Here is a 26,234-nt window from a genome sequence, read left to right as displayed (position 1 = left end):
AGGGTCTTACGACAGCAGAGGGGAAGAATCACCTTCTTTTGGTGCAAGCCCAGCACACGGTCGGCTCTCTGCCCCTGAGAGACACCACCCATTACTGATCTCTACATAGACACTGAGCCATGAACCACTACTGTCTGGATGTGATCATCCAACCAACTACTCATCCACCAAGCAGTACACCCATCAAATCTCTCTCTCTCCAATTTACTGAGAAGGATGTTTGAAGGACCATGTGAAAGGCCTTACAAAAATACAGACAGATGACATCCATAGCTCTTCCCTTGTCCACTGATACAGTCACTCCATCACAGAAGGCCAGCAGGTTGGTCAGGCAGGACATGCCCTTGGTGAAGCCATGCTGCTGCCTCAAATCACCTCCCTGCCTTGACATGTCTTCTGGGAGGATCTGTTCCATGATCTTCCCAGGCACAGAGGTGATACCTACAGGTTTGTAGTTTGCAGGGTCCACCTTTATACCTTTTTTATAATATGAGACATGTTGCTGTTTACCCTTAGCATCAACAAAATTGGTTTCGGTTTTTGTTTTTCTTTTAAATTGGCCTTTTGTTACATTTGTAATCAGCAATAGCTGATTGACTTGCATCAAAGCAGAATTCAGTAATACTTTCACTGATGTTCGAAGAATATATAAGAGTAAAAAGCTGTCTTTAAGGACCCCTGTCCCTTACTTTTTTATTTTTTTGCATCTATGACAGACACCAACCGCATGAGACATGCCAATGGCTACAGGCTCAAATTTCTTGAGAGGTATCAGCAGAAAGCATGTTATGTTTTATGTTTTCAGGTGGTTTTGATGTTTTCATATCAAAGTTACTTTTAAGATGTTGTCCCTTCAGATTACCTGAAAAGCTTAAGCAAGCTAACAGAAAACCACAAAATTCAGGCAGCAGAACGTTGTTTGGGTTTTTTTACTTTTATCGTATTATTATTTTTTTTTTAACAAAGGGAAAAGATGTTAATTTCTCTCACCCGCCCCATCCTAAATCATTATGTTACAGGACTTTTATAGTTAAGAACCCCAGTGCTAACACACTCCTTTCCTCCTGAGGGCCTGCTAGAACAACATGCAAATGAAATATATGAATACATTAATTCATGTCAGTCTTCACTGCTCTTCTGCTGCCTGGCATAAGGAGTACCTGGACTAGCATAGCATTAGATTTTCAGCAATATTGTAGCAGTTGATGACATATGAATCTTTCACATGACACAGGGCTACATCTTCAAAGAAAGAGTAAATTAGATTACTCCATCACAAGTGCAAAGGTTATGGTAAATACACTGTTATGAGCTATCAAAGTGATACGAGATTGTCAAAAAAAGATGAAAACACTAGAAAAATCACTGATAAGTGAGATTTGAACAGAAATAAGAATGATTTCAACAGTCTTCAGTTTGCATTCACTTTGAGTACCAAAAGTAAAAGAGATGGGGAGGGGAGCACAGAGTGGTACCTGAGTTTTCAGTCATGTGAACACACACAGATGTCTGAAATTAATGTTTCAACAGTAGACTTAACTGCAACAATTTGTACTTTTTAATACATGACCCTAAAAGCTGTAGCAAGGCTCTTTCAAGATCCAAAAAAATACCTTAAGGGTTACAAATTTGGCAGAAAGAAACCCAGTAAGATAACTTTTATTAATACAATTATTAAAAAAATACTCCAAACATGTATGAAGTTGTTATATAACTATATATATAACCTTAAATGCCCATTACCACAACATGATATGCTATTACAGAGTAAATGGTCAACAGACAGCAGGGAAAAATCAACCTGAGGAGCAAAGGCTGAAAATAATCATAGCAAAGCCTGTCTCTTTCTAAAAGTATTCTCTCACTTTTCAGTTAGTGAACATTGTATGAGAACCATATCCCTTAACTGTGGAGAAAACAGCACCAATGTTTAAACTCTTTTTAAACAAATATGAAGTAAGCTGAAATTGCAGCTGGAAGTTTTCTTCCTATGCATAATTTTTCTTTATATGCATACATACATGCACATCTTCTATATGTAGTATAAAAACTTGCTCTATACCAGAGATAAGCATTTGAAATGTGCCAAAAGTCAGCCAGTGAGAATACTCAGCTGCCTTCTGTACCTTGACAGCTGAAATAGCATGCAGTAAGGTAAAACTATTATTCCATCTTAATTATTGGTAAGAAAATAACATCATAATGCAAATTAGGAAAAAGTTCTAACATAAACCCCTGCACATTCATTGCCTCCTCACAGGCAGTGACATTTTCATGTTGCATTAAGTAGATGGTTACCCTTCACTCCTGGTAAACAGAACGTAGGAGAATGCATGCAGCAAAACCACTTTTTCAACCTCCTAAGGCCTAAATTACCACATAACTTCTTAAAAAAACAAAACCATCCAACCAAACAAAAAGTACTCTGAACTCTGCTCTCAGATTTTTGTGGTATTAAAACAACATCATGTAGTGAATGCACAAGTAATGGGATCTTTAGGTAGTTAACAGGACTATACCTGAAACTGTATAGGAGTACAGAAGAACTGCAAAAACTTCTCGAAGTACATTAAGTACTAAGCTTTTAAAGCTTAGGGAATAACTACAGAGAACATTCAGACACCTGAGGCACTAAGAGGGAAGTGAAAAGGCAGGAACAGTTGGTTTCTTTGACTGTCAGGTAGCCATCAGGATAAGGGGATGAGTTTGGGCAAAAGACTGTACTGCATTTAGAAACATGTAGGACAGCTAATAAGAAAGACTCTTTTACTGAGCACATTTTCTTAATATCTGAGGAACTTCATAAAACTCCTGAATCAACATCAACTGCCAAATCAAGTGACAATTAGCTATTTCCTATAAACTAAAATTGCACAAACCTTACAAAGCCAAATTCTGGTATACAAGCAAGAGTTTTTTAGCCTGACTCAGTTTATGTACCAAGCTGAGTAAGTGCCTAAAAACAAACAAACAAACAAAACAAAAACAAAAAAGCGGATCTTTTACTTAAGCTTGTTTTAAGTAAAAGAATTCAATGTTTTTATTTTTTAAAAGACCACCACTAAAACATAAAGAAGAGATAGCCCTTCTATTTAGTCTTGAAGAGTTCAGCATCTCCACAGACAACCTTAGCTAAAACAGACAACTATGAACATGCTCTAGTTAAACATCAAATGAGTGCTTTGCTAGGCAGGGCTCTAAATGCACAATCATTCATACATTACATGTGGAGCATTTAATTTATTTCTCTTCAACAGAATAAATACTCCCTATGCCTATGCATTCAGAGTATTCAGTAATGTATAATGGTTATACATGTAAGGCAAATAAGTTAAAAAAACCAAACAAACAAAAAAAACCACACCAACAAATGATGCTCATACTTTTTTGTAATCTAGAATGAAGTCAAACTGCTCTTATCACTATGCCCAATTATGAAAAATATTAACATCGCCAATTATCAGATTTCTACTGTATTACAAGCAAATACCTTATTTAATTGTTAGGGTTTTCTTATAATCATACATAATGGTTAGTACATGACTGCTCTTCACAGCATCAAATTACTTTAATGAAATCTTCTGGGAGAGTTTTAACTTGCAGATATTGGATATTGTAGCTTTTCATTTTTAATGCAAATACTCTAATTAGTTTCCCTTATTTAACAGTTGAATACCTTCAAGCAATACAGTGGAGACTCCAGCAGCAGAAAAAAGACTTTTAATACAGAACTGAAAATCTTATTCCGCTAACTTCTATATTTTCCTCAACCCTTCTGCTGATTCTTATACAACAAATTAATGCAAGAATTTTCATTCAGACTAGCTTTATCAAGACAGCTTGATGTCACTGAAAGGTCAACACTCTATTTTGGCTAAATTCATCACACGTACACTGCATGGGAGACTCATGCTAATGTAATATTTTAGTTTCCTCACTTCAGAAACCTTCTGTGCTTTATTGTAAGCACATTTACTTCAGAAATCCAAAATCTTGTGCAATTATTTTCTCATGATAGTGTCAAGAGGCGGATGTAGAATATAATGTGTAATGCTGAAGCAACTTTCAAATTAAATTCCCATCTACAATCTTTTTCCTGCAACATTTTTCTGCTACCGACCCATAAACATAATATAGTACATGTGACATGTTGGAGAACAGATCAGAAACTGTAAGGCTGTAGTCATGTTGTTATAAATACCATTCCATAGCAGGACAGAGAACATTGTTATCAACTGACATGCATCTAGAAATAGGATATCTGTAAGCCAAAGATCAGTGAAAACAGTAAGTTAGGAGATACAGAACTACTGTACGGCTGGTTACATTTCTCTACCGAGATCTGAAGGACAGGACAGAAGTGTCTCCTACTCTGGATTTGGTTTAGGCATCTAAAATGTATCCCTAATGGATTTCAGAACCAACAGCTTAAACATCTAGTGTGTTTCTAAGTATTTTTGAAATTCAACTGGCACTGTGCGTAAGGATGCCTCTTCCCCTCCTCCACAACGTTGGCATTTCCTAATATGACAGATTTTCAATCTTTCACTTAATTAACGACATGCGTAATTACAAAACATCCATCAGTGTTACTAAGGAAATGTAACTCACACTAACAAACTAAAGGTAACATCTTGAGAAATCTTGGAAAGCAATTGGGAAATGTACGGTTCATCTATGACCTATGACAGCTGTGGATCTAAACAGAGATGTAAGATAACGACGAGAAAGCTTGGAAGATGAAAGAGAAGCAAGTATGGCAGCAGTAAAGATCAAAGTAATGTTGGAAATTATATATTGTGAAGGAACAAAGAAAGTAAACAAAGCATTGGAAAAGACAGCCATCTTGGTCACCAGCCAAGGGGGTCATGTCACCCAGGAACATAGGCAGTAAGGAAGAACTTCTCTGCTGTGTGACTTTACAAGACTTAACCAGAGACCTTTTTGGTATGGAAATGTTTATGAAAAAACAAGATTCCAGGACTGAAAGGAAAACACAATCTCTCTACTACACTGCTATTACTTGTATGTAGGTGCAATCAAATTAACCACTACCATTAGCCTGGCTGTAATACATGAAGCGACAGTGTTGTCACTTCCCTAGAAAGTCGTAAGAAGAAAAAACTCTTAACTCTACACAGAATTAATTCTTAATTCTATGCAAAAGGATTATTAACAAGATTTGACCATGCTGAAACAGTACAGGCTTAATGCTACATGTTTACAAAAGAATTCACTGGTTCTGCGGACTTGGAAAGTTTCAGCAAATGCCTGACAAGAAAGCATTCTCTCCTAAGCTTTGATTGTTCGAACTATCTACATTATTGCAGCCTCATTTACCTTGGATACTTCTGGGTTTGCTGGCATTATCAAAGTCACAGACCTTCTCCCATTTATCTCTCACTGCTTCAGGTGTCATTGGCTGATTCTTTCCTCTCACAATAGCACCCAAGGATCGCTCCCAGCGCACTAATGGGAAACATGAGCCAGAGAGTTCAAGTAACAAAGAAACTTTTAGTTTCTTTAGATCATTTTCATCTACGTCACTACTTTCAAGACAGCGTAAGAAAATAAAGGTTATAAGTACCTCAATTTAATTCACCAGTATAATTTCAAGCTGGACTAAAAGTCTCACTGCTAAACTAACATTTAGTAAAGGAATAGCCCAGGGTTTGTATTTCATTAACGCCATGACAGACTTAACTGCTCTCTGAAAATATTACGTAATTTTTTAATTCTGCCTAGTGAAAAGCTGTAGCTACATTCTCTTCTGACATGATTTTGGCTACTAATGCTTGGGAAACTTATGAAAGCCTTGGAAAACTATAGGGAAAATCTGAAAGCTACTTGTTACCTACAAAAGAATGTTAATACTAGTAGCCAGCATCTCCAAATAGTCCCTGAAGTTGTAATTCAATACCCCAACTTGAGAGAAGCTGGTAAGGCTAATGTGAAGTGCAGTCAGTCCTGGAAGGATACAGACTTCCTGGATTGCAATTTATCTTTAATCTGTCATGTTGGTTTTGCTCTTAATTAGCAATAGACAATGAGTAAGGCCATACTGCTACCTCATTAACAACCTGGTTTCATTTTTAAGACTTCAACAGTAGCTATTATAATATATTAGCTAGAGAGGAGAAGACACAGATTTTCAGCTGTATTAAAACTCAGCTTCTCGTGAAGGGCTTCAAGGTTTCACGCTGCTGCCCCTATTTGTTTAGTCTGTCTAATGCACTACCTGTGTGTCCTGGGTTTAGCAGCAGCAGTCATTTTTTCTTTCTTGGTAGCTGGTGCAGTGCTGTGTTTTGACTTTCAGGCTGGGAACAGAGCTGAACCCCCATGCTTAGTGAAATCTGTGACTTTTACTTAAAAGCAGTCTCCTCAGAACCCTAGGCTTTTGCTAATCATCTCTCTTGATATAAAAATTTCTTGAGCAGAGGTTAACTGAAAAGATGATTTGCACACTTTTGTTGTCAATTCAAAAGACAGAATTCAGTCCTGCAACACAAAGTACTTACATTTTCCAATCCATCCAGCTCCCACCTGCCAAGAAAAAAAAGAAAACCATCAGCTTACCACATGACATGAAGTGAAGCTTTGATAATATAGAGAAACAAAACTTCAGCACAAACTCAGCATAATAGAAATTTCTGAACTATTGCTGGTTGTATTTAACAGTTTTGTTAAGCACTGGAATCTGAAAAACATAAAACTCAAAGATAACTGCTCCCATCCAATTTATAAGCTAGAAGTTTGACAACACTTATATTCCGTAACTAAGTAATTAATCCTTTCTGCAAGCTGCTTTCTGTGTTTGAATGATTTAGAAAACAAGAACTTCTGTCACAGTACTTGCTTTGGTATTTTTTCAGACTTACAAAGGGTACAATAAGAATTCTAACAATCAAATCAGTTGTATTTTCAGCACACACCAGAATTTTACAAGGTTCTTACTGCCTGATGTACTTGTCACATACAGCACAAGAGGGTCAGTATTTATTCTGTCTATGCTGAGTACTTGTAGGACCCCACTTGTTAATTCAATTTCAGAAAAAAGGTTAAAACTGAACAGGCTAAAGGAAATTACTGATTTTTGGAGTAAGGGAGGGAAAAAGGGGGAAGTAAGGGAAAAAAAATTACCTCAAACAGACTGCCATTCTCTGCACAGCTCTCGTGGCAAAGCCAAAGAACTAAGGGAGCAACATACTCTGGTTTGAAAGCATCGACAAGATCTACAGCAAATTGGAGGAAAGAATCAAAATAAAAATACTACATTATTTCACCAAATTAGTCTTACTCTAACACCTTCTGATGAACAGCAGAGCCAGGAAGAATTTAACCAACAGGTTTCTGACATGAAAAGACAAAATTAAATTAAACATTTGAAGATTAATTAAATGCATACAACTCACAAGACACCTGCACGCCTCCAAACCCAATGGCACTGGTTCTCAGCCAGACAGATGAAAGACTGTCTAAATGATGGGGACACCGAAATATGCAGACTGAAAAGCAGGTACCTTCCTGAACTTGCATCTGACAGGCAGCCTGAAACAAGTACAAGCCATCTAGACATAATCCTGATGGACGTGTACCTAAACAATTTCCCTTTTCATTTGCTAGTCAGTTATAAAGACAATATGAACAGAATTGAAGCTGCTGAGTATTTGAGAAACACCCCATTTTAAAATACTGATATTTCAAATGTGATATTGGGAACTATCAGCCCTGCAAAATTGATAGATCAGTTGTATTTTGTTGTAAGTTGTACTTTTACTGTCATCTGGTACCAGAGTTCTCTTGAAGCAGTAACTCAGAACCACATTGCCACTTGCTCACAACCCTCCTTCTTCCTCCCAACTCCTGGAGGGATGGGGAGGAGAATCGGGAGGGAGAGAGGGAGAGAGGAAAGAAATTATCAGTGCTGTAACTATCTTACAGGGAAACCAAAGGACCTCCCTCTCCTTAAAATTACTAGGAAAGAAAATTAGGAAGTAGTTTCATCACTCTGGTAAGTATCTCCAGGAAATCCCAGCTACTCCAGGAAATTCCAGCCAAACTCCACACCATGCTTCAGGAACTCATGGCTACAAGCTTAATGCATTTGACCCTTCTCTAAATAAGTGCAATAAATCCCTGAAACCTACAACCTACAGAGGTACCAGATTTCCTGATCACTTGGATTTTTTAGATTTAAAACAGGATACTTTAAACAGAACTCAATTAGTCAAATAAAATCATGCATTCAATCCATGCACAACTGTACAAAATATATTACCTTTCAATATCTTGTATATGTCTGAAAAAATTAATGATTCCCCTGGCATTGAAATCTGCCAATCACTAGGGAAAAGGAAGAGCAAGAAGGAAATGAAACAGGCTGATCAAGGAATCATAGAATGGTTTGGGCTGGAAAGGACCTTAAGATCATTCAGTTCCAACTCACCTGCCATGGGCAGGGACACTTTTCACTAGACCAGGTTGCTCAAGGCCCTGTTCAACCTGGTCATAAAAACTGCCAGTGATGGAGCATTCACAGCTTCCTTGGGCAGCATGTTTCACTGCTTCACCATTCTCACAGTAAAGAATTTCTCCCTAGAAGACTTCCTAAGAGCAATTTGCTTTTACAGACTTTTATTTCCAAATCCTTTTTGTTTCTTCTTGTCATTTGTCAAAGCAATTTTATTTATCCTAAATTTACACTTTATACAAAGCTGTCTCCTGGTAAGTTTTTTATACTGTGTTCCCAGTGCAGTGCTCTGCTAAAATATTCAAAGATTAGTAAAAGTGCAATAAAGCAAAACATATTAGGAAACTCGGTCCACTGTCGTCTCCTTCTGATCATGTAACAAAGAAGTACACACATAACATGTTGTGCAAAAAATAGTATTTTGCAATTAGACAATATTATAAAAACTGCAGAGATGTTATGCACATACCCAATTCCACATCTGATGAAACAAACAAGTCTTGCCGCTACAACAGGAGGATTAAAGAGCCTTACCACATGAAACTGTTTTTTGTGAAAAACTACTTCTTACGTTGTGGAACAAAATAAGAATTCCTTAGACAATGTAAGTAAGTTGACAATTCAGAGACAGAAAGACAGTAGAAATCACAAACTAACAGTGCATGAAATGTAAAGTATTTCCATTATCTAAGAGACAGGAAAGTTAGCTGTGCTTCAATTCACTGAAAAATATCAGTACATGGAGACCTTAATTCACCTTGTGGCATGACAGTCTGGGTCAGTCTGGATCCAGCAGTAGGAGCAATCGTGTTGCTGTGGATGTTATACTTCCGACCTTCAATTGCAATTGTGTTTGAAAGACCCAAAAGGCCAAGTTTTGCAGCACTGTAGTTTGCCTGACCAAAGTTTCCGTATATTCCAGCAGCTGAGGAAGTCATAATGATTCTTAGGAAAGGAAAGGGGAGGGGGGGGGAAGAAAAGGGCTATTATTTATCCAAGTTTTTCAATTCTACACAACAGCATTTTCCAGCTTTGGCATCATATTCTCCACATTTCACAAAACAAAACTGTGCAAATAAGAAAACAATTACATACTGACTTTGCTAACAAACAGATGCCTTTTTTATGTTTGACTGATAGCAAACACCTGGCAAATCTTTAAAGGATTATCACAACAGCAGAAAACTGACAAAGTCATGAGCCTGTTTGAGTTACAGTGCAAAGCAAGAACAGGCATTCTGTGACAAGTGGGTACAGCACAGAGAAAAGTATTTCCTTTTCATGTTCTAACTGCACTTCAAGTGGCATTTTTATAACTATCAATTGGCTTGAGCAGTTAGAAGAATTTATTTTATTGAAAATTACTTCACCTTAATATCTACCTGTGTGAAGACACATATCTATAGAATTAACATTCAAAGAATCCTGATATGTGTTAAACACATGAAGGAAGCAGATAGCAAAGTCTTCCATTTGCTGTCCCCTAGCGTTATTGCTGTGGAGATGAATGAACTCCTCGCAAAAAAGCTCTAAAACTACTGCAGTTCATATCTGGTTTGAAGCAAGAAAACACTGTGCTGCTTGTCTTCTCATAAATTAGAATTCAAAAGAAAAGTGTCTACACCTTCCTTTTAAGAGAAGGCTTACCAGAATCCAATCCATTTTACTATAAAAACACTGTATAGCTGGGATAAAAATCTATTTAATTTTTACTCTTATTTGTCTTACTGTGAACAATCCGATGTTTTTAAACTAAAGAGATGTGCTACAAGCTCAATATGATTAAGATGAAAAAAGCTACAAACTCTATACGAAGCAAACATTTTGTAGATGGCACACACTTATACATAAACTGCAGAAGAACTTTCAACCATTCATCTGAGCAAATACAAAAAACAAGCCATTTCCTAAATGGTCGCAACTCCTAGACTTGAACCATGTATTCTGCCTGTTGATTTCTTCACGGGTCCTTACAGTTCAGTTCCCTGGATGAGAATGAATGTCAGTTTGGTCACAGAATCACAAAGCTCATATAGCTTTCAACATGTGGGTATTGTTCTTAAGATTAATATAATCATGTCAGTGGTTTGACAAGGAAAAACAGCAAGAAGTGAAAGAACTTAAAGGTCTGAATTCAGTGCACTTTTTCAGTTAACAGTAACACGTAACCAAAATAAAAGTAGAAGTGCTCTTAGTCTAAGACATTTGTGCAAATGTGGAAAAAACAAAACAAAACAAAACCCCAACCAAAACCAAACCCCAAGACTCACAAGCAAATATACATGTACTTGTCATTTGAATAAAAACAAGGAGGCCACAAATTCCTCAGACTTACAGCAGCATACAATAGTGTGTGTGTATTACAATCACACACATTGCAATAATATACATTGTAAACAATTCTAAACACTCCTCATGAGAAGAAATAGTATTCTACAACCCCTATGCTCCTGTCTGGGATATTTGCATCTACGTGGAAAAAGCTTTTAAACATTTGGCCCAGAAAGCAGAAAGGGGAGCAATATTGAAAGGATAAGGCTTACACACTTGGACTGTTTCATCCCAGCAACAATGAAAGTAAAGGACACAAAACTCCTTCAGTGAGAGGGCACGCATCAGTCTGTTTTACTGAAAAAGTAAAAAAAAACCCAACCAACCAACCAAAACCAATTTTTCACCTGCCAAATTTCTGATTTTTCATATGATTCCATGCAGCTCGGGTGACCAGGAAAGATCCTCTCAAATGAATTCTGTGAATTATATCTAGGAACAAATTAAAGTCAGTTTAATAATTCCAGGGATTTGCCTCCCAACTTGCAATAATACCGTTTGTTTTTTCTTCATGACAAAAACTGCACTCTCTTCAGTGTCTCAAACTGTTACTAAAAAAGTGGTGGGTGGGCATTCCCCCCCCCTTCATTTTTATAGATAATTTTGAGGTGCCTACAAAAGTAGACCGTCTTTGCATAAGTCTGTTCAACAGGCTTATAACGACCTACTATCCCACTGAAAGTTCCCCCTGTTCTTCTGTCCCTTGGCTCATCAGCTTTCTTTTCTGTTAAGTGGTTTTGGGGTTTTTAAGCCTGTTTAATATTCAGGCAGTCATTAGGAATGTGTTCTGCTCACAAACACTATTGTGTGTGATTCAGATGGCTCTTTTTTGCATTCCACGCAGCAACAAGGAGTGGCATCTACAGCCTTTCTTCCCCTTTGGAACTACATACACTATGCATTCCAGTACAGATCTGGTTTGCACGCTGAACACAAGCAGCCTACCACTAAACTGTCAGGGCAAAAGATAATTCTCTAAACTGTCATAAAGAGCCTTCTCCGCCTTCTCTTGTTCCTTGCATCAATGGGAGGAATGTACCTTTCACCTTTCACACAGAAAGTGCATTTTAAAATTTATCAACTCACCCCAATCTTCATCACTTATCCGAATAAAGGAACGGTCTCTTAGGATCCTAAAATGCACCATTAGGAGAACAAAACAAACAAACAAAAAGACGAACAGATGTTTATACAAAAGTTGACAGCCCACAATCAAACAGGAAAAAGTCTTTATGTTTACTCACCCAGCATTGTTTATAACAATATCTGAAAAGAAAAAAGGAAAAAAAGAAGAAAAAACCCCAAAACTAAGTGAATACACTGATAAAACACAAGCTTATTTCTTTTTCTCCCACTTCTAAACACACTTAGTGTCAAAACCATTGCACACATACATCATATTACCATTCTATAGTTCCTTGTACCTAATGATGGAACTCTACCATTGGACAAAATTTAGACAAGACAAAGTACTTCAGTACGGCAAGTCTAATCCTCCCAGTGGGTGAAAGCCTGACAGAAAGTACAGCTAAGAAACAGGAACACAATGCTTCCAGGATGCAGCCATCCTGCACAGCTGTGCACCTTGTTTTGAACTCCAGAGTGCTCCTGATTATGCAGTTTGTGTCACCATCTTTGCTGCAGTAAGCCCAAATGATAACTGGCAGAACCACAGAGTCACCAAGCCACTAAAGTAACCTGGATCATAATTTTTTGTCAAATATTTAAGCTTTGACCATGTGTACTTTTAGCCATTTAACACTGAGTTAAAATCACATATACTTCACAATTAAAGAGTGGCAATCACATGGTAAAGAGGAACATTCCTCATTAGACAAAATACCTCAAGGTTTTTTTAATTTTTGTTAAAGCATTTTGTACTTCACATATGCAGAAGAGCTTCAAAAACATAACAGAGCATCTCTGACTCTTCACCAACATTATTTATCCTAATTTTATGAAGCTGCTATAATAACTGATGAACTCTATGTATTAAGACATAAAATGTCTACCATTACTTAAGTATAAAATTCTGAAGGGCAGGAAAAACAACAATCATACATTGAGCCTTAAACTTCTGCTAAAAACTAGGAGAAAGGCAGTAAATTTGCCCATGCAGATTAAAAGTGGAAAGACCCTGACTTAGGTTTTGCTAAGGGCATCAAGGATTGGCGAGTTCCCATTATCACACTGTATTTCACATACTTGTGAGTTGCACTGTTTATAATGGCTCTGCACCTGCAAACAAGTTACAACAAGAATTAAGCCATTGTACCTATCCTCCCAAATGCCTCAAGTGCTGTCTTTACAAGCTTTTCACCATCTTCCACTGAATCTGTAAGAAAAAAAGAATGATTTTTCAAGTAAAATTACCTTGATACATTGCACTTCCAGGATACTAACAACTAATTCCATGAAGCTAAGAGAAATAAATTGGATACAACTCCAATATAAAATGAACTCAAATTCAGCCACTATTTGCATATGGCCTAAAGCATATCCCACACACTAAGTCTAAGTCTAAATGACACAACGTTTGCCATTGCAAAAAAAAACAAGAAGCATAGCTAGTCAGCGTCATCCATTCCCATTTTGCATCTGACAGCTGCTGAGGTACTGTTTCTTATTATGTCCATGTTAAGAAAGCATATAAAAGGGTATTACTAGACATGTATTAATTAAAAATATAATTGATGAACTTGCTTTTAGCATCAATGTCTCCCTACTCCACATCACATTTAACTTATTCAATTTATATAGTATTGGCAAGCTGGCATTAGTCCTGCATTAAACAGCATCAAAAATTCATTCAACAGGTCCGCTATTGCTATAGATAAAGCATTACACTAGTCTGGAAAAAACAACATACCATAATTAGGGACAGCTTTCCCTCCTTTTGCTCTGATTTCATCAACAACTTTGTCAGCAGCTGAGGAGCTCTTCCCATATCCCTTGAAATCACCTCCAAGATCATTCACTGTGCATCACAAAGAAATGTATTTTTCATTGTTAACACTCAGACTTAATGGCCTCTTCTTACCTCATTATCACACTGGAAGTTACAAGGAGTATTAATGAAACCTGCTACATGTGGATCATACTAAGAATCGCATGTGATTATTAAAAAAACAGTAGGTTGCTTTATTTTTATTTAGTATGACAACACACAGTATCAGTTTCTGAAAGTACCATGGGAAACGTCTTTGTTTTTTCTCTCTCCACCATGCAATCAACTTGTTTGCCCTGGCCAAGCTACCTCTCTAATTGCCTTACTGTAGTTCAGAGATTAAGATCAAGATTACACATCAATCATAGGTGATTAATTCTGGTCTCCTGTCAAACTGCTATAGCTACTTCATGAACCCTAAAGAAGACTGAGAAGACTTTGTTCCTGTTCAACAGCTTAGCTAAAATGTTACTAGTAAACTTCACTAAAGAATAGATTCAGTGCTCCGAACAAACTCAAAAGATCCTGCTTCAGATCCTGGTCCTGTGGGGTAAGGCCACCTGACACAGCTGCTTTGCTTCCAGGCTACTCTCTGTACTGGGACATGCATCGTTAACGCTAGCTGCTAAGGATTGATACATTGCTGCAGTGCTGTATTTGCTTACCCCCCAGTCTCATAGAATCCACAAGGGAAAAAAAAAATCCCCCAAAAAATCCATGCACACATTATATTTAGACAAAGAATTTTAAAAAAATTGTAAGAAGTATGTTTAAATGGGTGTAAAATGAAATTGTAAGAAAAATATAATTGACTGTGGGTTTACATATGATACTGGTATTTTGCTAAACATTCTTCTGCTCAAGTGAGCACCAGCTTTTGCTTTCTTTTAAGTCCTTAAGAAGGCAGCAATAGTGAAATCCTCAGAAATATGAGACATTCTTGCTGGTCCTAATGGTAAACAGCAACTGTAAGTCTGCTGTATCATCACAAAAGGAAATAAATTCGTATCATGTCCCCTTTTTCTTTTTTTTTTTTTCTTTTTTCCTTTTTTTTTTTTTCCTGTTGGTTTTTGGGGGTCTTTTTTGCGGGTTGTTTGTTGTTTTTTTTCTGTCCATGTTAAGAGGAACATAACTTGCAGGACACATGAAAACACCTGTTCCCTATTATTTAAACCAAAAAGTCTCATCTGAAATCCTGTATTCAATTTCACGTAGAGCACTGCAAGAGAAATGTAGAAAAACTGCAGAAAATCCATATGAGTAAATGAAAATGCCAAAGCCCAGAAGAAGTGACCCATGTAAAGAATGCAGAAGGTGTGCAGAGACAGCAACAAACCTAAATCAAGAACCACCTAGCCTGAAGCAGGAAAAATTAAGACAGAATATGATGATATGCTCAAGCACATTAAGAGACTGATGCAAAAAACAAAGAAGACAAAACCTCCAAGCTAAACAGATCAATACCTAACAGATTGAACATGCAGGTAGCACAATTCAGGTGAGGCACTAGGGAAAATTTCCAAGTGTAGTGAAGCATTAGAACAGGTAGCATGGTCAGACTGCTCTGTTTGCAGCATCAAACATGTTCAACACGATATCAAAGAAAAGCAAGTCAGGAAGAGCACTAGGACTTCTAATCTGTCCTGTGAAAGAAGACTGGACAATTTTGTGGTAAATATTTATTAAAAAAAATTCAGTGAAGTCTTGTTAAGCCATTATAACTCTCTAGTAAAGACATACTTATATACCTTTATCCTTCAATGGTAATTTGCTGAAAAAAGCTTAATTAAGTATTTGGGGAAACAAGCCAAGCAGCTTAGGCTGAGTGCAAGCACTAACAGAGTTGAAGCCAAAGTGAGTACGCAAGAATGAACACAACTATTCCAGGCTTTGAAAAAGATAAAACAACTCTACAAGAATAATTAAAACAAAGAAAAACAAACAAAACAACATATAAAGGACATTATTTTAAGATCAAGATTTACATTATATAATTTCCAGCTGAAAACATCCAGTAGAAAAGAGCAAGAGACTGCACCAGTTGTGGTAGAGCGCAGTTATAGTCTGAACCACAGACAAAGATTTCTCTAAGCCTATGAGTGCATTACTAGCAAGCAGCGCAGCACAGCAGAAGCAAACCTGTAGACTGAAACAGTTGGTGCTGAGGACCTAATATCTACAGTACATAGTTGGGTTTGGTTTTGGTTTTTTGTTTGTTTTTTTTTGTTGTTTGTTTTTATAAACCAGCTCATTTCATGCCGTTGCCTGGTGTCAAACACACAGTGTGAACAATCTCGATGCACTGCTAAACCGTCTCTTCCAGTTCAGTTTTCATGCACATCAATACCATCCCACAACACAAAAATACAGATGCAAATCAGGAGAGATGCTTCAAAAGTATATGTCTAATCTAATCTAAAACAGCAATGCAGAAGAGCCTTCAGGCAGACTGAAAAAAATAAAAAATAAAAAAAACCAGTGAGGTCTGGTTGCAAGACAAAACCAAAGCATTCCCTTCCTCCTGCTTCCAGCTTTTCCTGATAAAAAGCATAAAAGAGCCAAAGCATGACCAAACAAAAAAAAAAAAAAAAGGCAACAGTGGTAGCAGGCAGCCTTTTGGTGACAGGAAAAGGCTAGTCTAACTACACCGAAGCAATTCACTCAAAAGGTTGCACACAGAGATGTGGAACCGGACAGAGAAAGCTCCTTTGTTGAGACGCACTGGTCCCAACTTCAGCTACAGTATTTGATCACTGTTCTTACAATGTACCTTTAAATTCCATAATTTAAAAAAGGGAGCTTGTTTTTAAGAGACAAGATGCGAGTCTTATACCTGCTTGAGTTAAAAAAAATAAAAATCTTTACACAAGTAACTTCTCAACAGTTTGAAGTCAAAATCATAAGAGAACAAGAATAATAAATACAAGCACATAGAGGTAACTGCAAAGCACTACAAGAAGAAGTGAAGTGCAATTTCCAAAGGGAAACAAGAAGTTTCCCTTCCCAACAGTCAATTCTTAACTTACCAATTTAACTATCGTGCAATAAGGCCACAAGATAAATAACTACTACCTCTGATCACCACATACATTTTCTTTCAGATCATTCTGGAAAGTCAGAACACCACTAGCTATACAGAGACAATATAATTAAACATTTGGGCTGCTTCAGTACCTAATTTTTGTTAAACAAGAACTCAGACAAAGTATTCATTTCTTGGTAAATAAGGCATCAAAGGTGGCAACCAGCGGTGTCTTTTTCTCCATGAAGACTTTCATATTTAACCAGTAAAGTAAAAACCAACAATTCTTATGAAATTTTGTACACTGGGATTGTGATTTTTCTGAGAAAGGTACTAAAAATCAGCAAGTAAGTTCTCATTCACTGTTTGAACCTGTAAATTTGAACTCATCAACCATACCTGTACAAAGTAATTCATAGACAGTCAAATAAATCATAGAATCATCAAACTGTTTAGGTTGCAAAAGACCTTTGAGATCAAGTCCAACTGTTAACCTACCACTGCCAGATCCACCACTAAACCACGTCCCTAGAGTGCCACATCTACAGTCTTCTAATCACCTCCAGGGAAGGTTATTCAACAACTTCCCTGGGCAGTCTGTTCCAGCAGCTGACAATGCTCTTGGTGAAGAATCTTTTCCTAACATCCTGTCTAAAAATGGCAATGCTAACTGCTGCAGAGTGCCCAGGAATGTAATTTAATCTTCAAAATTAGCTTGTGATACAGCATTTTGCACAACTAAGTATTCACTGAAGAAGGTTCAACCAAATGACTACAGAGCTATCAGAAATCCTTTACTGGGAGCTATTTGGCACTCTCATTGAGACCAGATGGACCTCCCGTGCAATGCACTGCAGAAACAATGCCGTGTACTTTCAGTACATTCTGTGCTTTCCATATTTCAATAACTTCTTTCCTGGAGTAAGGTAACAGAAGATAACATACATTTTAGATTGTGACATTAAAAGTTTCTGAACAGTATTCACCCAAGATAACACACACTCTGGCTACAACCCACAGTAAGGATTGGTATACATGGATGAAAGTTAAGTCCAGGAAACTATTTGATTCAAACCGGCTCCCCAGCAAAAAAAAGCCTCTGGTCAAACTTGGGCAATTTGTTTCATAAGAAAATAAAGCTTAGAAGCAAAATGTAAGTGCAAAAGATAAATAAATATTAAATAGCAAAGGTTAATGTCTGAAAGGGCATGGACTGTTGAATGCAATGCAAAAAGGCAAAGGTTATTGTCTAGATCAAGTTAGTTAACATAAGCGAAACTTACCAACTACCGAAGCTCCTCTCTCTGCAAAAGCCAGAGCATATGCTCTGCCCAAACCTAGTTCAAAATAAGAAGAGAAAAAGGAAAAAAAAAAGGTAAAAAAAAAAAGTCAATTTGTCTCCTAGATGACAACTCAAGAGAAAAAGCTACACAAAAATGAACCACTTGATGAAAAATGCACCGAATCAACACAAACATCTTGAACATTCAAAGTAAAACACTGATTGCCCCAGGAGTTAAAAGTTTCACACAAACTCAAAATATGAAAGTAAACAGATAAATTGTAGACAAAAGCCTCCAGCCAGAAGAAGGAAAAAAAAATCCCCATGCTTACTCTTTGTTATTGCACTGGGCAGAACCATCAGGGAAAGCTGTCTGCTGCTGACTTTGTGCTTGTGATAGAAAAATAAATTTGTAAGGCAGAAAGTTTAATGTCTTGATGTAACCCTGAAGAAGCAGGGGATGTTTCCAGTTAATTAATAACATTCTAAGTGAATAAGATACATCCCTGGTTAAAGTTTGTCTTTAAGATTTGAAGAAGAAACTGAACAAAATTTAACTGCCAGTGAAGATGTACTGACAAAACTTCTCCAATTATTCAGATATAGAGGAACCACTTAATACCACAGTTAATCAGATGTACCCACACCGTTTACCTATCCTAACAGAAGACTCTCATTTTTGCCTCACATTCAAAAGCAAGACTTGTGCACCTCTACTCTGGCTTAGATTCTAGGTGTGTTATACATTAGGTATTTGTTATGAGAAATAATTTTCCACTGTATCATTCAAAAGTTATTGAAATCAATGGTAATTTTTTCATTCCAAAAGAAACTGAGATTTGACTGATCAAAACATGACTGGTCAGAAAAAGTTTCTCCAAGTGCAACTGTATCTCTTTGGCCTTCTCCAAAACATTCAAAGCTAGCTCTTAAAAGAAAGGGGGAAATCAGAACTATATAGCTTGCATTGAAACACACTAATCTCACACCAACAAACTGGAGTTTTCCTTAAGACTCCAATGAATTTCTGCAATGGAATGTACCACACGAGGTGCAGCCACTGCCTGATGTTGACCAAGTCCAAGAAACTTTTTTTGTTTTGTAAAGCCACACAACTGAGAAGTGCACAAAACCCAGACCATGCTATATATGCTGGTATTCTCAATTAGCAAGCAAGGAATGAATGCTTAAGAACCAAAATGAATCTTAAAATAAAAATTAGCTTGCAGTGGCAACGCTACATGACAGGCTGCAATACTTCACAGGGGATTTGCCCAAACGGAAAGGAAACTTGCATTTTTAGATGCTTGTTTATGTGAAAAAAAGGCCTCACTTTGAAACAAACTAGTGATCAAGATGCTTCAGATAAATCCCAAGCTCTGAGCTGCTCACTAGCATCCAATTCAAAAATCAATGTTGACAACGTCTTCGTTTTGCTAATACCTGAAGTCTTAATCTGTTTTTCAGTGAAACTTGTTCCACAGAGAAGCACATAATTCATAGGGCTGGTAAAAGCTGAAAACCACCATGCAAAGATTTGGCCTCAATTATTTTCTGGTTTGTCAGCTGCAGGTGACCTGAGTGCTTTCCACAGAATCTCATATTCATGGTCCTTCTCGCAAGACATCACACAATCTAGGCCTCCAAAGCGACTTCTCTATATGCAGCTCCATGAAAATAGAGCAAAAATTCACTGTGGGAAGCAAGAACCTTCCTAAAGAATGACAGAACAAGCTCCTTTAGCAGCTTATCACAACAAATTTTGCCGCACTCTTGGCCACACTCAGCTTCTATCATTGCTGGAAGTACCAGAGTAGGCAAAGGTCAAAGCATGCATTCAGAGTAAAAGGGGAAAATTAAATACAATCAAACAAAACATGAACAGAAAAAAATAATGAAAAAACAAAAAGCACACCACAACAAATACAAACCCAACATTTCCTGGCAAAACCAAGCATTCCACTGCAGAACCACCTTCGCTGTTCCGGAAGAGGCCAGGCCCACAGCCCACCAACAGCCCAGCCCAGCCCTCCTGCTTGAATGTAACCTCTCCCCATCCCTTGTCCCCTCTGCTGCCTGCTCCCCTGTGCCTCTAGAAGGCCCCCCCAGGAGGTGGCTGGGAAGGCAGCGGCAGGCTGGAGGCTGCTTTGTGCACTGGCACAGGTGAAACCCCTCCTGGCACAGCACTGTGTCAGACCCCGCAGGTTGCAAGCGTCAGTTACTGGGTCCAAGGCGAAACTGGAAAGAATTAGAATATCAAAACAGCACGTACGGCATGACTTCCACTACTGCAAGTGGTGTGAATACTACCGTGTATTTAACCAACAGAGAACACGCACAGCGACAGTGCTGGCAAGCTCATTTTCAGCAGTACGGGGCTCATACTGAGCTGCAAAGCAAGTTAGACGGTAACCCCTGTACAGCCTTGGCACTACCTCGGCGAGGGCCGACACCTGATCGGGCCGCCGCAGGCCCGGCTCCCCTGCAGCGCGTCCCTCTCCTGCCGACACGCCTCTGCCTTCCCAGGGAAAACACCCTGGTTGTACGAGTGAGGCCCTCACAGACCTCCCCGGCGGCCATCGCCAGGCACAGGGGAGCCTGTCCGCACCCCCCGCCTCCCACTGGAAGCCCTGCCACGGACTCCGCCGCTGCCCGCCACACCGCTTCGCGCACTGGGACAGGAAGGGTCGGCGCTCCTCACCTCCTCCGGCGCCGGTCACCAGCACCACCCGCCCGTCAAACCTCAAACTCGCCGCCATGACTCTCCTCTCCCCTCCCCGCGACCGCCTATACTCCGCGGCAGCTCAACCTTGCTGTCAGGACACAGCTGGGCAGGGTAGGGCACGGCCGACAGGCAGGGGCGACGAGGAGCCTCTCCGCACATGCGCAGCCACCGCCCTCTGGGAAACGTAGTCCGCGCTAAGGGGAGGGAGCGGAAGGGAAACGCGGCTCTGAGTGGTGGCTGTCGCGGGGAGGGGTCAGCCATTTGCACACTTGTACAGAGGCGCTCGTGAAATACAGGGCTTGGACAGAGAGCTCGTCTGTCCTGACTCCCTGCGGGCACGTCGTCACGGGTGTCTGAAGGGGCCGCAGCTGGGTTGGGTGGGTTTCAAGGTGAGGCTGCCTGAGTGTAGGCATCACCCCTCCATTTGAAGCTCATCTTTATTTTCTTCATAGAATCTTAAAATAGTTACAGTTGGAAAGGACCTTAAGTTCATCTATTTACAACCTCCCTGCCATGGGCAGGGACACCTCACACTGGACCATGTCACCCAAGATTCTCCAGCCTGGCCTTCATAATAATCTTATGGTTTATGTTATGGTATGTTTTTTCCTTTACTATTTCCCAGTACAATTTGCTGCTTCCATCTGTTGCTTCCCTGGCTGTGGGAGTTCATTCAATGGAACAATTAATGTGAAATATACTACCTTTGTTTCCCACACAGATTTTGCCTCTCTGTGTGTTGAAGGCACTGCTGGTGCAGATGCCATGGGGCTGGCAGGAGGCTGCAGGAGTTGCCCTGCACCAAATGCAACCACTGACCCACCACAGAGCACAGCTGAGCCCCACAGTCAAGATGGTAGGGCCTCTGTGAGAAGAAAGGGTAAAACCCCGGTGCAAGCAGCTGTGGGAGAGAAGAGTGAGAAATCTGTGAGAGCAGCAGCCCTGCAGACACCAAGGTCAATGAAGGATGGGAGAAGGTGCTCCAGATGTTCCCCTGCAGCCTGTACTGCAGACCACGGTGAGGTAGCTGTGCCCCTGCACCCCATGGAGGTCCACAGTTGAGCAGACATCCCTCTGCAGTCTATGGAGGTCCACACTGGAGCAGGGGGATGCCCAAAAGAGGCTGTGACCCCATGGGTAGCCCATCCTGGAGCAGGGTCCTGGAAGGAGCTGTGGAGCCATAGAGAGAGAAGCACGTGCTGGAGCAGGTTTGCTGCAGGATTTGTGACCCTGCAGGGACTCATGCTGGAGCAGCCTGTTCCTGAAGGGCTGCACCCCATAGAAGGGACCCATTCTGGAGCAGTTAGGGAGGAAATGCGGCTAGTAGTGACACCGGAGTGGAGCAGGGGTACAGTGCAGGAAGAAAAAAATTAGCAGAGATGATGTATTTTGTGGAACCACCTGGTGGGTTAAGTAGGAATGAACACACCTATTCATTGTTATATAAGCATGGTGTGATGTGAGATAATGTCATTTACACTATAACTGTAAGGTATGCCCAGAACTGTGAGCAGCTGACTAGCTTATTTTGCTGGGGGAAATCATCTACATACTCCTTCTGTACAGATGAAATTTAATTCATGATTAACCTTTCTTGTGCAGTTCATACAGTCTGGATTATTTCTGGAGCTAGTAGAAAGAAAATACAGGTTTGCCGCAGATTATTTTCATGGCTGCTAGTGCTTTACTGTCTACACTAAAAGAGCTGATAGTTACCCAAGCATTACCTATTTAGAGACTTGCAAACTGGGAGAAATTGGCATTTATGACCTCAACTGGTCTGTAACATGAGAAACAGAACATGAGCCAGCAGTGTTCGCTCACAGCCCAGAAAGCCAACCCTATACTGGGCTGCATCAAAATGAGCATGACCAGCAGGTTGAAGGAGGTGGTCCTGCCCCTCTACTCTGCTCTCATGAGACCTCACTTGAAGTGTTGTGTACAGTTCTGGTGTCTTCAACATAAAAAGGACATGGAACTGTTGGAACAAATCCAGAGGAGGGTCACGAGGATGATCAGGGGACTGGAGCACCTCCTGTATGAAGACAGGCTGAGAAAGTTGGGATGTTCATCCTGGAGAAGGCTGCTTGGAGACCTTCTAGTATCTGAAGGGGGCCTATAAGGATGCTGGGGAGGGTCTCTCCATTAGGGACTGTAGTGGTAGGACAAGGGGTAATGGGTTAAAACTTAAATAGGGTAAGTTCAGGTTAGATATAAGGAAGAACTTTTTTATTGTGAGGGTGGTGAGGCACTGGAATGGGTTGCCCAAGGAAGTTGTGAATACTCCATCACTCTTAAGTGTTCAAGGGCAGGTTTGACAGAGCTTCAGGTGACATAGTTTAATGTGAGGTGTCCCTGCCCGTGACAGGGGGGTTGGAACTAGATTATCTTAAAGTCCTTTCCAACCCTAACTATTCTATAATTACCAACAGAGATGTATTGGCTGTGATTTTATTGCATGCAGTTCTTCTCGAACAGAGAAATGGCATTGAATCCTGTAATTGCAATGAACAGTTTGGACACTAGAGGGAGCACTGTGCTATAGTAAAACGTGACAACACACCGCAAGAAATTCTTACATGACAAACCTAAAAAAGGATTATCCAAGTCAAGTCAAAGGGACACTGCTTTTAGTACACGCTGGTTTTACTTAGCCAACAGATTCACTGTTGGGGTAGCATTTCTTCTGGCTGTATAGGCACGTTATGTGTATGCACTGGAAACTACAAAAAATTGTTCTGCAGTTAGGTAAGAGAGCACAGGGCAGATAATTAGTAAAAAAAAAAAAAAAAAGTATGATAAATAATGTTGAATGCATGCAGTAGCAATCCATTGCACTGGAAGCGTGTGTTATTCTAGCATTCCATTAATTGGCTCAAATTACCCTCACAACTAATTACACTTTCAAAGTTTGCCTATTTCATGTGAATGCAGCTGAGCACAAGAGCAATTCCCCAACAGCGAGTCACTGCAGTTGGCTGTGCGTTGCAGAAAGAAGTGATTGTGGTTCGTCTGTACCCAGTGTTCTATAGTAGGAGGAAGCTCTTTCCCGGGAGTGCAGGGCTGTGAGTCAGTTTGCGATTGATGTTCCTGAGGAAGTAAGTGTCTATTCAGCCTCCACACTCAGTATTTTCTTTGTTGTTGCTATGCTGTGAGCTAGGGCTTCTGCCTGAGAGAAGACAGGGAGGTCTGCAGGAGGAGAGCAGTGCTGGCGGCTGTGAGAGCAGCCTGGCTGGTCCCCCAACACCACCCTGGCACATGGTGTACCTCAAAAGGTGCAGTGCACAGAAGAGAGCATTGTATGGATGCAGTGTGTAGCCATGGTATTGTCTGCTGAGCACTAGATACCCTTATTTGTTCCCATGCATTTCTTAGGGCTGTTAGGGTCTTGCTTCTGTACTGTGCAGTAAGTTTGGATGTAATTTGTTAGGGTAATTTGTTAGGTCAGTCAGCTGTGCATACACTCCTGTAAATATCTAGTTTAGAGTGGAAAGAGTCACAGGAACTAATGTGGTCAACCCTACACTACCAAATTGATTTGCATGATCCTTTATATAATTGTATCTACCTAAAGCAGCATAATTCTGAGTGCATGGCTATAAAGGAGTCCTAGGAGAACTCGTTTTATTTTCAATGCTGGTTCCGGCCTCTTACATCATCTTGAACTGGCCATTTCAGCTCTCAGCCTATTAGGTTCCATAGTCTCCTGTGTCCTGGTTTTGGATTGGGTTTTTTTTAGATGATGGTCAATCAAGGAAAGAACTCTACTCTACATGCCCCAAGTAAGATCAGGCCTTGGGGTACTTCTATAGCGTAATTTGTACTTTAGGTAGGTAACAAACAGGACTTGTTAACAAATCACTGTCTTTTACAGCTTCCACATTTTTGTGCATAAACTGGGATTAGAATCAGCAAAGAGCTCACACTTCAAAACCATAAATAAAACTGGAGTTTTCTCAACAGATTTTCCTCCCTCCCTCCTCCCCCTCTGAAAACACAACAGGAAGTGTACTGGAGTGAAAGTATATCACTTTTATGGTTTTTTAAACTGAAATCTGTCTGTATTTAAAAGATCCAAAATACAAAGAACCACTCAGAATGGAAAGGGGTTTGATGGGTTTCGTTAAAAGTTTGAAGTGATTTGTTCCAAAAGTTATAGAGTTATCAGAAAATATTTGCATCAGTCTGAAACAGGGTATGAGGGCAAAACAGTGGCGCTGTTAACCAAAGCGGGGTTACATTAGGTGGAAACTTAAATGGAGTAGGTGTCAAGCCACAAAACCATAGCAGGTGCCAAACTGAGTTTTGAATGAGTGAGCCATTGTGGAAGATTAACAGCAGCATACCCAGATTCCAGACTGAGCCAGATAGGGTTTAAAGTGGTTGAAACTGATAAAGAAATAGATGAGTCAAAAAGGAAGGCCAAGTATACTTTGTTTCTTAGTGAGAGACTAGGTGTGAACTAACAGCTATTTATTATTAACCCTTGCTGTTCAGAAGGGTTTTTACACCAGAAAAAAATCACAAAAAAACCCAGAGCAGTACTGAGTACTGAGTATGATGATGAGGTTTTTTGTGTTACACTTCAGTGCCTACACCAGTTCTTTTATAAACAATGTATTTTCATGTTGTGCACTGGACAAATTAGTTGTATGTTCTAAAGGCATTCTTTCAATTGACAGACTAGGTAACTGTTTATTTGGGAGGGGATTTTCTCTTGTAAACTTGAGGTTGCATGTGGTGTGGATACTATAGGAGTCTTAATCCCATTTAAAGTGGTTTCTGCCATCTGCTGTAGTAGATGGTGAGCACCTTTGAAACTTGTCAGCAGCGGATAAAAGAATTGACTGATTTGCTTTACCCTCTAGTTTTTAATATCACTGTAAGATGTTTGAATCATAAGGTTTATTTTCAAGTGCTTCCTTTGCTTTCTAAATGGTTTTGCTTATGGAGATTTGTAGAGGCCAGTTCACTTGGAACAACGATTTCTGTACAAATGGAAGAGGGCAAGCAGATGGTTTTTGCCATGACCAACAGCTAGATACTGAATCCATATTAAAAATTGTGACGCACTTCACTGAATACTAGATAGCCTGCAACAGATGGTATCTCCCCACAGCCTTAGTGCTGGGGAGGGTTTTGAAGGTAGGTGTTTTCTGCCATGACGAAAGAGGCCTCCTTTGCAGCCAGGTCATCATCCCTGTTTTCCCTCTCTCTCTCTGCAGGCAACCTCTGTCTGCCAGTGCAGAGAGTTCATTGAAACGTCTGGGCCCTGAGCTGGTCACAAATGTTCATTGCGTACAAACCAACTGTATGGCTCAGCACACTCTACTAATTACTCCCTTAGTAAAGTAGTTAAAGAACTGTACATAATTTGATTAGGTATATAATTTATGTAGTAGAAACCTTGGCTGAGGAATTTTTCTAGGTAGCATATAGTGTTTATACTGATTTCTT

The 26,234-nt window shown here is 39.6% G+C and overlaps 1 protein-coding gene across 2 annotated transcripts in view; it reads right to left on the bottom strand.

Moving 5' to 3' along the window:
* Nucleotides 1–20,833, bottom strand: part of HSD17B4 (hydroxysteroid 17-beta dehydrogenase 4) — a 62,211-nt gene extending 41,378 nt beyond the window's left edge. The window contains exons 1-11 of one of the 2 annotated variants that reach the window (XM_061361036.1): nucleotides 20,754–20,833; nucleotides 18,054–18,107; nucleotides 13,671–13,778; nucleotides 13,077–13,136; nucleotides 12,046–12,067; nucleotides 11,888–11,934; nucleotides 11,149–11,233; nucleotides 9,228–9,415; nucleotides 7,141–7,232; nucleotides 6,519–6,543; nucleotides 5,341–5,469 (exon numbers count right to left, since the gene is read on the bottom strand). In XM_061361036.1, the coding sequence (XP_061217020.1) occupies nucleotides 5,341–5,469; nucleotides 6,519–6,543; nucleotides 7,141–7,232; nucleotides 9,228–9,415; nucleotides 11,149–11,233; nucleotides 11,888–11,934; nucleotides 12,046–12,067; nucleotides 13,077–13,136; nucleotides 13,671–13,778; nucleotides 18,054–18,107; nucleotides 20,754–20,811 (868 nt within the window). In that variant the 5' untranslated portion in view covers nucleotides 20,812–20,833. Of the gene's footprint in view, nucleotides 1–5,340; nucleotides 5,470–6,518; nucleotides 6,544–7,140; nucleotides 7,233–9,227; nucleotides 9,416–11,148; nucleotides 11,234–11,887; nucleotides 11,935–12,045; nucleotides 12,068–13,076; nucleotides 13,137–13,670; nucleotides 13,779–18,053; nucleotides 18,108–18,384; nucleotides 18,525–20,753 lie in introns of those variants that run through there. The other variant, XM_061361037.1, reaches the window with a different exon arrangement.
* Nucleotides 20,834–26,234: the final 5,401 nt, after the last annotated feature.

This window comes from Neopsephotus bourkii, unplaced genomic scaffold (genome assembly GCF_033783945.1).
Source record: "Neopsephotus bourkii isolate Nb327-2 ecotype Australia unplaced genomic scaffold, CSIRO-AGI_Nbou_v1 NB_1049, whole genome shotgun sequence".
Lineage (NCBI taxonomy): Eukaryota > Metazoa > Chordata > Aves > Psittaciformes > Psittacidae > Neopsephotus > Neopsephotus bourkii.
The sequence above is the reverse complement of the archived record's forward strand: the minus strand, read 5'-3'. Positions and strand labels throughout refer to the sequence as shown.